This window comes from Perca fluviatilis, chromosome 15 (assembly GCF_010015445.1).
Source record: "Perca fluviatilis chromosome 15, GENO_Pfluv_1.0, whole genome shotgun sequence".
Taxonomy (NCBI): domain Eukaryota; kingdom Metazoa; phylum Chordata; class Actinopteri; order Perciformes; family Percidae; genus Perca; species Perca fluviatilis.
Genome location: NC_053126.1, coordinates 17,828,248 through 17,841,742, shown reverse-complemented (window position 1 = coordinate 17,841,742; position 13,495 = coordinate 17,828,248). Strand labels below are relative to the sequence as shown.

General features: G+C 39.1%; 1 protein-coding gene across 2 annotated transcripts; it reads left to right on the top strand.

Moving 5' to 3' along the window:
• Positions 1 to 782: 782 nt before the first annotated feature.
• zfand2a (zinc finger, AN1-type domain 2A) lies at positions 783 to 5,269 on the top strand. Of its 2 annotated transcripts, none has more exons than XM_039826199.1 (10): positions 783 to 960; positions 1,789 to 1,865; positions 1,958 to 2,052; positions 2,365 to 2,496; positions 3,323 to 3,474; positions 3,569 to 3,691; positions 3,811 to 3,886; positions 3,982 to 4,058; positions 4,376 to 4,460; positions 4,638 to 5,269. In XM_039826199.1, exons 2-10 carry the CDS (start codon positions 1,811 to 1,813, stop codon positions 4,674 to 4,676), a joined length of 834 nt encoding a protein of 277 aa, XP_039682133.1. In that variant the 5' UTR covers positions 783 to 960; positions 1,789 to 1,810; the 3' UTR covers positions 4,677 to 5,269. The 2 variants fall into 2 exon arrangements, with proteins under 2 accessions (XP_039682133.1, XP_039682134.1); XM_039826200.1 differs by having other exon boundaries at positions 4,376 to 4,506.
• The last annotated feature ends 8,226 nt before the right edge of the window (positions 5,270 to 13,495 follow it).

Here is a 13,495-nt window from a genome sequence, read left to right as displayed (position 1 = left end):
GCACATAACTATTTTTCTATCTGGCTTTCCAAATCTTCAATGATCAGTTTATCAGAGCTGCTGTCGACCCACTAAAGAGAACCTTATATTTCCGAGAATTAATTTATTATGACTCCTATTAAGTCTAAATCAACTCTCAACTTGGCTAATCCAAAAAAAAAAAAAAAAAGTAAAATAAAGAAACTGGTGTGCATATTTAAGATGTTATATTATTGATCCCCTGAGGGGAAATTCACATGTTACAGCAGTATAGAAAAGGTCTGAAGAGGTAGGAAATAGATTAAGCTGTTTAAAATGATAAATAGGCTACTGCAAAGTAAGAAAATTTAGTAAATGGCATTCAAACGCTATAGACATTATATACATTAAAATATTTAGGCCAAATACATGACTTCAGCATTGTGTAGAAAGCTGTGCAAATATATGTGCAAACGCAAAGTCAAGTATTGCAACTCTCCAGGATTCTTTGAGGTAGAGTTCATTAAGAGTAATTGGATAGAGAATTCTCCATTTTATGTTGTAAATTAGGTTTACACGGAGAGGGAGACAAGGATTAGGCTGCAAATTTGGCAAATAAAAAGTCAGACATTGTAGTTGTGCTCACAAGAAAAGCACAGCAACAAACACCGACTGTCCGCCAAATAACATTAAATGAGATGTAAACGTCTGGATCTTTCTAGAATTTACCTGTCATTTCTACTGTTCGTCTAACCACACCTGAGGTAACAAGGAATTTTCCTGACGTCAGGTTACGTCATTCTCGTGGGAGGAGAGTCGTGCGTGACACATCAAAACTTGATGAAAACAGACAAAACAGGCAGTGGTGCTCAGGGATCTGTGGTTAAAGTGCTGTCAGGAAGGCTCAGTAACATCGGAATGAACCAGGATTATTCAAGAAAACATCGTTGCCTCTAACTATAACACAACAGACCGACACAGACAAGGAAAAAACGGGATTTGGTAAGTGAAAAATAAAAGACAGCTACGATTAACGTTAGCTGTCAGATTCTGGTAACGCTATTTTAGTCAGCTAGCTAACGTTAAAAGTAACGTTACATTTTGATTAACGTAACGTTGAAAAACAACTAGCTATGTTAGCTAATTATGTTTACTGTGTTTATTCTGGGAGTTTAGCTAGTCTAGCTAGATAGGGAGACAGTGAAGCACATACTGTAGTTTGTCTTCATCCACTTCAATAATTAATGCGTTTAGACTAGCTAACCTTAACGTGAGATTACTACTAAACAACACACCGGCTAGCTGCTAGCATTTGTGTGGAATAAACAAGGATTTGGTTGGCGATTGGAATACATCGTATTATCATGAGTTGGTCACAGTAACGTTAGCTAGCTAGTTATTTATGTTTGCTGTTACGTTGGTTACGATCGTATATGGCAGACATAGCTAATTTGAGCTGTAACGTTAGCTAACGTTAGCTATTTATGTAACACGTAAACCAACTAATCGCATGTTAGCCTGGCCTACCTAGCAAGCAACCTATTTGTAAGGACTCTAACGTTTAGCTAGCTAGTTCCCCACAGTTTTCGGTATTAAGTAACGTTACTGAAAGACGAAACCAGCATCCAATATAAAATTGCGTTGCTAACGTTAAAAGAGCGCTAAGCCATCTAGCTAACGTTAGATGGCTACGATACTAGCAGAAACTAGCATACGAATGACATGGCTACTTTCTTAGCTAACCATTTGCTAGCATTCACTGGGACCCTTTTCAGTGTTCACACAGTGACGTGTCACAACAATAAACATTTTCTTCACTTCATCCTTCAGGTTGTCGAGGTATTTCTATGTGATGGAGTTTCCAGATTTAGGAGAGCACTGCTCTGAGAAGTCCTGCAAACGTTTAGGTGAGTGCCTTTTGAGAAAGCTCGAAGTGTCAGTTTGTTTATCCAGCCAAGTTTGATTTGAATCTGAACTTTAAAACCTTACTTGATTACAGATTTTCTTCCTATGAAATGTGACGCCTGTCAAGAGATTTTCTGTAAGGACCACATAACCTATGCAACTCACAAATGCATGTCGTCCTACAAAAAGGTAATTGGACTGGGTGCAGCACAGTGCCATGTGTGTACTATGTTTACAATGTTACATTAAAGGCTTAAAAACATGAACAGGCATTAATTGTGGTTGTTTTTGGGATGACACATTGATGTCAAATTTAATTGCTCTAATTTATGAAGTGATTACATTAGATGATGCATTACACAAATAATGCCACTGCATGGACCAATTTTGCAAATGGATATATCCTGCTTCTATGTCCTGATATTGCAGAGTCGGAGTAGTCCTAGTAATAGCTTTGCCTTATAAAGATATGCAATCCTGTCGTTGTTTAATGTCTTGTAGGACATCCAGGTCCCAGTATGTCCTTTGTGCAATATCCCCATTCCCATCAAGAGAGGAGAGATGCCGGACATTAAAGTTGGTGAACACATTGATCGGGATTGCAAATCGGACCCTGCACAGAGAAAGAGAAAGGTAAATATAAAATGGAGGTGTTTCACCTTACAATGAATTAGAATCTAAGAGAAGAGGGGGAAAAAAAATACACTTGAGTATCGCAATATTTTATTTTGCAATATTGCAGTGTTTCCTTTAGGATTTAGTTTTTTTTAGCAGTGGGGGCAGGTCCGAACAAATAACAATAAACCCACTATTAATTACATTATCTTAATGCAGTGTAACTACTTCAGCATGTATATAATGCTCCTAAAATACAAGCGTTCTCCGATATGCACTTTAACTTGTTGCCGTGGGGGGCCGCCACGGTCAAATCAACAGAGGAAATTATTATTATTATTATTATTATTATTATATATTTTTTTTTTTTACATTCAAAACTATTCATGTAAGACAGTGGCTCATGTTTATGTTGTGTTTAAACCCCCAACCCCGGGGCGGGACGCAACAATTTTGTTTTTTCCCCCCCCCCCCCCCCCGGGGTTGGTTTTTTTTTGAGAAAATAATTTTTTTTTTTGGGTTTTTTTTGGTTCTTCTTAGCATGTAAACATTTGCTCACTAAGAACCTGTGAACCACAATCCCATGTTTTTTTTGTGTACTGAATTGTTTACCTAAAGTAAACTTTTTTTTTTTTTTTTTTTTTTTTTTTTTTTCACTTTTATGAACATCATGTTTTTCTAAAATTATTTAAAAAAAAAAATCTCTATCGCCTTATGCACAGGATCGAAATCTATTGCAATATTGAATCGTGACCCTGTATCATGATACGTATCGTATCGCCAGATTCTTGCCAATACACAGTCCTAGAATCTAAACAATAAGACAAATGTTTTCTTCTTTTAGATTTTCACAAATAAATGTTCTAAAGGAGGCTGTAAGCAGAAGGAAATGATGCGAGTGACCTGTGAACAGTGTCATTTAAATTACTGTCTTAAACACCGGCACCCACTAGACCATGACTGTAAGACTGATGGGAATCCTCTTTCCAAATCAGGGTGGGTACAGTTGCACTATATCTTCATATAATGTTGTGCATTCATCTGAGTATTGCAGTAAGAATTGCTGACTTGTTTTATTTTTTTGTTGTAGAAATGCTGCTGTAATGAGGGCCCAGGGTGCTTCCTCCTCCTCCGCCGGTTGTAGTTCATCCAGTTCAGGACGCTCTAGACCGGTTTCTAATGGTGTGAGTGCAAACAGAGGCCACAGCACTGGGTAAACTTTGACTTTGTATTGATTTTAAATGTGTCAGAACAACCAAATCACTTTTTCAAATGGACTCTTAAAATGATAAATCACTTTTGTGGTCCTATTTTTTGTCTTTTTCTTCTCAGCACTACCCAGCGGATTCCTACTTCCATTTCAGCACAGAATGTAATCCCACCATCAGCGTCATTTCAGGCCGGAATGGTATGGACATTTTTTACATGACGTCGCCTGATTAAATGATTCCAAAATGAGAGGAAAATGAACATGAGTGAGCTGCTCTGGTGCTGTCATTGCAGACGGAGGAGCAGGCTTTACAAAGGGCTCTGGAGATGTCTCTGGCTGAATCGAGGCCGACTGTTCAGCCGGCCCTTACGTGAGTAAACTATTATCAGTTCGACATGACTCGTAACACACTCGTGTCAGTGTGCTGCTATGGAGTGAAATGAGTTTTTCTCACTGACCTTTCAGCTTAAAAGGAGCACTGATGTATTACTGCGTGCGTGCTTGTGGAGTGTAACTAATGTTAAATGAATCTGATTATATAAACAAAGAAGTGCTCTTTCATTTGCACAACAGTAACTCGCAAGAAACTGACACATGAAGCTCATCTTCTTGATACCGTTGTATGTTTTGTCCCTAGTTTCCCCAGCCCCCACCTAAATGATTCTTTAAGTTTTCTTTGTGTCTCAGCCCTCAGGAGCAGGAGGATCTGGCTCTCGCTCAGGCTCTCGCTGCCAGTGAAGAAGAATACAGACGTCAGCAGCAGAGACAACAGGTACCCGGAAAGTTTAGCCGTCAGTAGCATGCTTACAGGAACACATGTAGGTACACTGTTGTCATGGTAATCCATTCTTTTATTAGCAAATACAAAGATAAATAAATACAAGTTTTGAATTAGTATATGGAATGTGTGTAGATAGTATTTTTCTAACTGTATTTTCTCTTTGTTTAGGGGAGGGAGTCCAAACAGTCCAGCTGCAGCCTCTCTTAATCTCAGACCACCATTTAGACTTCAAGCTTTGCGAATTATCTACTAGAACCTGCACATCTGGGATATCAATATCCAGAATAAATGATTGTTAAAATGAAGAAATCCTGTTGGAAGTTGCTGCGATATTACCGCCTTCTACAATATAAGCACATACTTTCCCAGCAGGATCTGTGATTTTTACTAATGCTTTGCTCTGTACATATTTTATATGCTTACCATGATAAAACAATTATATTACCATATATGAATATCGGAATAAATTATTTAAAAAGATCCACCCTGAATTGTGACCCGTTGATTCAGATTTGAAGACACACTTAACTCTGAGGCATGCCATTTAGGCACATCAGCAAGTGTGAAGTGGAATAATTTTTTTCAGCTCTCATTGTTTACATAGCACTGCTCAGAATATTCAGGTAGTTTCTGATAAACTTGGGTGAGTTTTATTCAACAAAATACATCATCTGTGATGACCACATGAGAGCAAGAACACTGAACTATTGTTTATTTACACTTTGTCATTCATCAGGTAAACTTCATCTCGAAGGTCTCAGGACTGAAACATTGTAAATAAAGACCGTACAAGTGATAAACTGTGTACAGGATTTTATTTGGACAGTTTTAGATCTGATGCACCGGTCTTAAATACATTCTCATGTTCAAGAACTTTGCAGCAATTGTTTCCCAAACTTCAAACTCAGGACTTCTAACAGAACTGTTGTTGTGGATTAAGATGCAATAGCCTTGACAGATTAAACATGGAATTCTGTATATTTAATATGAGTGGGAGCAACTTTTGACAGTTTTAAGCAGTTAGATGTAGTTTTGTAATGAAATTGGTTAGATGAAGTTGGTTCACTACAGATTTGTATACATCTTTACTCCTGCTATACTTTGTTGAGCTTAAACAGTCATTAAGACAAAAAGATATTCTGCAACAACTATGGTAATCATTTAAGTCAAGAGTCTTCAAAGTTTAAGCCAATGATCAGGGACCCCCTACTACGTATATTGGATAAAATGAAGTTGCATATTAATCTGGTCCTATAATAAGTTTTAGGGCAGCCTAAACCATTTATAGACACCTTTTTTGAATAGAATACTAAGCTATTCAAGTAGCCTAATAATTGTTGGCATGATTTTATGAATCATGGTTTAATGTAATTAAACACATCAACAGTCAATCCTTTGGGATGAACTGTATCTGAGGATGGCTACCTTAGTGACTACATTACCTATAGGCCAGTAAGCCTACCATCAGTGGGGATTTATATGTGCTAATAATATGTTGGAATCATGTATAAGTCTTTAATTTTTGGAAAAAAACTTTCAAAAATTAATAATTTGGAGGCCCCCCCTGGAGTGACTCTGAGGACCCCCTGTTGAAGATCCCTGATTTAAGTCATTCATCAAGCAAAACTTGAAGATCTGTTTCTTTAACATCATCGTAAACTGAATCATTTTGAGTTTGGGACTGTTGATTGGACAAAACAAGCAATTTGAATATTGATTATGGGAACATTTGTGGCCCTTAACCACCGCTTAAAAAAAAAAAAGTGATAGATTCATTGAAAATGCGCTGAGTCATTCAGGGTTTGTACAGCAGAGGGCAGCAATACTCCATAGATATTTAATATTTCACAGCAGGTTTGGATGGTTACTTCACAGCTGTTAGTTGGAAAAGTCCTCTGCTACTTATTGTTGGAAAAGACCTCTGCTACTTATTGTTCTAACAGAGAGCAATACGTCTAAATTCTCATGCTAAATCAGGTGACTGCTCCTTTGGTTCCAGTATATTTGCCTCTACTGGCTTTTACATCTTCAGGAAAGAAACATTGTCGAGGTCCACTTAGTTTGATGTGACCAACGATGCAAGCAGCTGAAATGCTGTTCTGGAAAGCAGAGCGTTGTAACTCCATATTTAATAACCCAGGCTGAAGGGCGTACAGCTGCTGGACAAGACCTCTTCAACCTGCTGCAGTTAGCATGTGTCACAAAATGCACTATCACCATCATCAGATGCCAGTGATGCAGCTACCTCTGTGATAACTATTATAACACACTTAGAATATATATAGAATATATCCAAGTATACATTGCTGATTTTTTAAAGTGACATTCGGTTCTTTAGTTTTTTTGTATACAGTTCATTAAAACAATTCAAACTAAATGAGGCTTTGCATTATCCAGTCAATTGCAGCGTATATTTGCATATTCATGAGGAAAGTAAATTTCTTCACACTACTTTTAGTACTAAAAAGTTCTGCATTGGATTTGTAGCTTATTTATAACTTTTTAAGAAGACATATCGTTGATATGTGAGTGATCCATCCGATCTGCTCATGTTTATCACTGCACTTCTGGAAGATATTTGATGAATGTTCATTTCAGCGGATACTAATATTTTAAATGTTTTTTTATTGCAATAACTTCCAGTTTTTGCTTTTATACGTTTGTCCCTCCCCTATGATGTGTGAACTATCAATGTCCTCGCAGGAACTACATTTCCCCCCTTCACAATGTGGGGCATATCAGGGGTTCTCGCACTACTACATGTATGGTTATGGCAAGTTAGGGCCCTAAAGATTATAAAATTGCATGGGTTAGACTTCAATAACAGCCAAAACAACATACACAAATGTGTATAAAATGTAAAATGTTCATATTTCATAGGTTTTATGCAGCTAAAACAACTTGGGGTCAATTTGACTTTGAAAAAATATTTAAATTGCCCCATTAAATTAGGAAAAGTCATTCAATGTGAAGCAAAATATATACAGTACAGGCCAAAAGTTTGGACACACCTTCTCATTCAATGAGTTTCCTTTATTTTCATGACTATTTACATTATAGATTCTCACTGAAGGCATCAAAACTATGAATGAACACATATGGAAGTATGTACTTAACAAAAAAGTGTGAAATAACTGAAAACATGTCTTATATTTTAGATTCCTCAAGTAGCCACCCTTTGCTCTGATTACTGCTTTGCACACTCTTGGCATTCTCTTGATGAGCTTCAAGAGGTAGTCACCTGAAATGGTTTTCCAACAGTCTTGAAGGAGTTTCCAGAGATGCTTAGCACTTTTTGGCCCTTTTGCCTTCACTCTGCGGTCCAGCTCACCTCAAACCATCTCGATTGGGTTCAGGTCCCAAGTGTAGGACCAACGGACTCAAGAACTCCTTTGTCCCTCATGCCATCATACTGTACAACTCCTCACTCGGGTGGAGGAGGAAATAGGGTAAAGAGGACAGAACAGAGAACAGAACACTGTGCAATAAATTATTAATAATCTACTCACATACATACTTGGACACTCTAACTGCTCTTAACTGCTAATTTATGCTAAATGTCATTTATTTATTAATTGTATAATAACACAATACCATACACAGTCCTATATATCTATCTTTATTTATCTGTAGTTCATTGTTGTTTTACTGTTTGTTTATTTTTGTAAAAATATTTAGCTAAAAGTTTATTGTTATTCTTATACTGTATTTTTTCTATCTTTTTTCTATTTAAAGAGTGTTTTTGTAAGATGCTAAAATCTGCTGCTGGAAATCTAATTTCCTTGCGGGAGTCATCCCAAAGGGATCAATAAAGAGAAGTCTAAGGTCCGGTGACTGTGAAGGCCAGGTCATCTGGCGCAGCACTCCATCACTCTCCTTCTTGGTCAAATAACCCTTACACAGCCTGGAGGTGTGTTTGGGGTCATTGTCCTGTTGAAAAATAAATGATGGTCCAACTAAACGCAAACCGGATGGGATGGCATGTCAGCAGGATGCTGTGGTAGCCATGCTGGTTCAGTATGCCTTCAATTTTGAATAAATCCCCAACAGTGTCACCAGCAAAGCACCCCCACACCATCACACCTCCTCCTCCATGCTTCACGGTGGGAACCAGGCATGTAGAATCCATCCGTTCACCTTTTCTGTGTCGCACAAAAACACAGGGGTTGGAACCAAAGATCTCAAATTTGGACTCATCAGACCAAAGCACAGATTTCCACTGGTCTAATGTCCATTCCTTGTGTTTCTTGGCCCAAACAAATCTCTTCTGCTTGTTGCCTCTCCTTAGCAGTGGTTTCCTAGCAGCTATTTGACCATGAAGGCCTGATTCGCGCAGTCTCCTCTTAACAGTTGTTCTAGAGATGTGTCTGCTGCTAGAACTCTGTGCGGCATTCATCTGGTCTCTAATCTGAGCTGTTGTTAACTTGCGATTTCTGAGGCTGGTGACTCGGATGAACTTATCCTCAGCAGCAGAGGTGACTCTTGGTCTTCCTTTCCTGGGGCGGTCCTCATGTGAGCCAGTTTCGTTGTAGCGCTTGATGGTTTTTGCAACTGCACTTGGGGACACATTAAAAGTTTTCGCAATTTTCCGGACTGACTGACCTTCATTTGTTAAAGTAATGGTAACTCTCGTTTCTCTTTACTTAGCTGATTGGTTCTTGCCATAATATGAATTCTAACAGTTGTCCAATAGGGCTGTCGGCTGTGTATCAACCTGACTTCTGCACAACACAACTGATGGTCCCAACCCCATTAATAAGGGAAAAAATTCCACTAATTAACCCTGACAAGGCACACCTGTGAAGTGAAAACCATTTCAGGCGACTACCTCATGAAGCTCATTGAGAGAACACCAAGGGTTTGCGGCGCTATCAAAAAAGCAAAGGGTGGCTACTTTGAGGAATCTAAAATATAAGACATGTTTTCAGTTATTTCACACTTTTTTAAGTACATAATTTCATATGTGTTCATTCATAGTTTTGATGCCTTCAGTGAGAATCTACAATGTAAATAGTCATGAAAATAAAGGAAAAGCATTGAATGAGAAGGTGTGTCCAAACATTTGGCCTGTACTGTATATATATATATATATATATATATATATATATATGAGATGTTAAACATTGAATAGGGACAAATTGACCCCAGATAACAGGAGGGTTAAGCAATTATTGCCAGAAAAGCAGACCAGTCCTGCATTCAAGCTAAATGAAATTCTAAATGAAAAGGGTTTATACAGACAAGATCAAAGATGATCAAAATAGAAAACTACATTTAATAAATTCTTGCTGTGATTGCTGGAAATGTCATTTCTTTGGTTGTCGAAAACATTGAGCCTCTGATAGGTTTTAAGACCAATGCTTTTCGCCTGTGTTGCTTCTTGTCGCTGAAGATTTTAGTCAAGCTGGTGACGAAACTCGTTGAGGCATAAGCTTAATGCACCTGATCCCTGGGACACGTCAGCATCCACTCAGCGATTCAAACAATCTATCTTTTTAATCTCAGTGATGAATGGGTACATGACCCCTTTTCCTTTGTTTGGGGTTTTCAGCTCACTTGAAGGCTTTCTGACTGCTGTTTTGGCAAATAGAGGAGAAATTGGTTTCTGAATAAGTCAATGAATCGTTTGTACGGGGAGAAAATTATAAGTCCCTTTTGGCCATGAATCCAGTGGACTTCTTTACAGTTCCTAGTTCCACACGTCCTTGCTGGCTGGGTTTTGTTGTAGTGCAGAAATCCTTCACATCTGTCAAATAACCAAGCAGATGAGGAAAAAAAGCCAATAAAACACTGAACACGTATCGTTTGTTTTGATTTATTACACACTTCCTTGCTTTAGACTATTGTAAAAACATGTTAAGACCAGAATATGACAGAATTTACATTTTGTAGTTTTATATCACAGTGTATCTAAGGCCCATGTACAGTATGGAGAGTTTGAAGGCCCAAATGGCTACATATTTAATACATTTTCAAAATGTTTCTGTAAAAACTGCAAAGTGAATTCATTTGTTCACACGCATGCAACAGACGTGGGTTTTGCAGACGGAGATGAGTTTCCCAGCTGGAGATTTATGACCTGGAGGCGAAGAATACACAAGTTCTAACAAGGCTCAAGTTCCTGGTATCACAAATGTCATTTCACATCACAGCAGGAAGACTGGAGAGTGGACCAGACTGTTATGGAGAAGGTTTTGAGATGCAGGCTAACAGCAGAAGAACATTTCTGCTGAAAAGGTTTATTCATTTCAAAACGCACATTATCACAAGGGATATTTTACAAAATTAATTGCTATGGCGGCAACAACAGTGTGTGTGTGTGTGTGTGTGTGTGTGTGTGTGTGTGTGTGTGTAATAGATACACTACTGCAGAGAGCTCGTATGATTTATCATTTCACTTTAGCCGACCAGATGGTGAGTGAATAAGGAGAAACTCCGCTAAAAACGTGCATCATCTTTACTCAAGATGTCCAACTGGTTCTCCAGCAGCACCTGTCACAAATAGGCCATAAACCTCACACAGCTGACACCATTGGCACCACCATACTTATTACTTGGCACTATTAATTGTTTCCCCACTAGCTGCAGAACAGAAAAAAAGAAAAACTGTTGAATTATCAGCAGCAAACAGAAAACAATGATGTTGTTGCATATGCAGCTCTACGACCAATAGTGTAATTTCTGTCTTTGGATATTATTATGGATGAAAACCTGATTAGAGCACAGTGGAAAAAAAGACATTAATTACAGCCATTTAAACACAGGAAGCCAGAGGCTGACAGTAAGAGCTCTTAGTGGGTGTGATTTTATTCTAAGTATTAAGTATACTTGACACTCATTGGGGTGTGAAAGTAGAACGGACTGGACAGGAATAGCTCTGGCTGAGTGTAATTCTTCCCCCCCTTACTGTAAAATATTCAGTCATTGAACAGATGAGTGGTGTACAAGCATAAAGTAGGTCAGAGTATGGGACACAGTAAAAGCTGATTGTAAGCTCTTGTGTAAAATACTTACACACGAGTACAGTGCTCAAGTAAATGGGCCTTGAGCTTGAATCGATTGATTAAACTCAACCTTTTCACAAAGTGAGTAGAAGTGGACAGATGAGTAAAAAGGGAGCAGAGGTTGACATCACCCTCACTGTGCTCTGCTTAACTCCGTACAGTCTCAAAACAATGATGATTGATTTATGAAAACTATTGATACATCGTGTACTAAATGGAAACATTATGTGTTCCCCAAACTGCTGTTGGTGAAAGCATTGAGCAGACCACTCAGCAACAACTAGAATCAAACCGCAACAACTGCTCACAACTAGCCTGGATGCCAGCCGAACTTAGCCCCGCCCACAAAATTCGAGGTCGGGAAGTTCGGTCTGGAGTCGCTCCGTTGAGAAAAAATTATTGCCCGAACAGGATCTGTTCGGACCAAACAGATTGTCGGACAGATGATCAACAGTAACAGAATCAACCACGTCACCAAAGAACGGCTTTGGTTAGATGTATCTTCACCATCGCATTTGCGTTACAGAACGATATCGACAGCGCTCATTTTTAAAATCCTCAGCAGAGGAGCCAACTGCCCGAAAGCATGGTAGCGTTATATGGTGGAGAGAGACTGAAGAGAGAGGCGTTATATGGTGGAGAGAGATAGAGAGAGCGGAAGAGAGAGCATTATATGGTGGAGAGAGATAGAGAGAGACTGAAGAGAGAGAAGTGTTATGGTGGAGAGACATAGAGAGAGACTGAAGAGAGGGACGCCAGCGGCTAGAACAAAGCCGTGAATCAGAGAAATAAAACGGTTTTCGCCGATTCATCTCTAGAAATGCGACTGTAGCAAGCATGTCACTATCACTAACGTTATCCACATGTATATATTACAGTAAACAAATGATATATCCATCTTCAAAAAGGTCTAAAAGTCGGAAGTTAGAACGAATGCATTGTGCAAAGAGTGGTTGCTATGGAGACGATACACAGTGTTGAGTTCTGTTGACAGCTGAGTTGAGTTTCGTTGCTCTGATTGGATGTAGGTCTATCCAATGAATGCAGAGGCATTTTTTTTCCTGGTTCGGTTGGAACACGCCCCATAATCACAGCCCAATGGAGCGGTTTCAGACTCATATTCTGACTAGAATCTGAGTATGACCTAGCCTGACGTGGTCATACTCAGATTCTAACTTCCGACTTTTAGACCTTTTTGAAGCTGGATATATCATTTGTTGCGTGTAAATATAAATGTGTAATAAAAATATTAAAAATATGCTTGCTACAGTCGCATTTCTAGAGATGAATCGGCGAAAACACGTTTTATTTCTCTGATTCACGGCTTTGTTCTAGCGCCGCTGGGCGCTCCCTCTCTTCAGTATCTCTCTATGTCTCTCCACCATATAACGCTCTCTCTCTTCAGTCTCTCTCTATCTCTCTCCACCATATATCGCTCTCTCTCTTCAGTCTCTCTCCATCTCGCTCCACCATATAACGCTACTGTGCTTTCGGGCAGTTGTTGAGGCTCCTCTGCTGAGGATTTTAAAATGAATGCGCTGTCGATATCTTCTGTAACAGACGCGATGGTGGAATCTACACATCTCACCAAATTCAACCCAAGCGTTCTTTGGTGACGTGGTTGATTCTGTTACTGTTGATCATCTGTCCGACAATCTGATTGGTCCGAACAGATCCTGTTCGGGCAATAATTTCTTCTCAACGGAGCGACTCCAGACCGAACTTCCCGACCTCGAATTTTGTGGGCGGGGCTAAGTTCGGCTGGCATCCAGGCTAGCTCACAACCCTTACAACTGCCAACCCACCAGTCGCTAAGCCCCGCCCCCCTTAGTTACTGTTGCTACCTAGGCCTACACCTGTAGAGCTTTCCATTCTGCACAGCAGTTTTCCAATAACCATGGCACCATTTACCACTCTGAATTTTTAGTAACTGCTGACCTCGTGCATAAATGCGCATAATTTACAGTATGTATCAATATTGTCCTCATTAATGATGTATTATTTCACCCACCCGCAACTAGC

What these genes read in the sequence shown, in the direction of transcription:
- zfand2a (XM_039826199.1), top strand. Translation starts at nt 1,811, where the DNA reads ATGGAGTTTCCAGATTTAGGAGAGCACTGCTCTGAGAAGTCCTGCAAA. An exon ending in CTGCACAGAGAAAGAGAAAG is followed by an intron (nt 2,497 to 3,322) that starts GTAAATATAAAA and finishes TTCTTCTTTTAG; the next exon opens with ATTTTCACAAATAAATGTTC. An exon ending in CGTCATTTCAGGCCGGAATG is followed by an intron (nt 3,887 to 3,981) that starts GTATGGACATTT and finishes CTGTCATTGCAG; the next exon opens with ACGGAGGAGCAGGCTTTACA.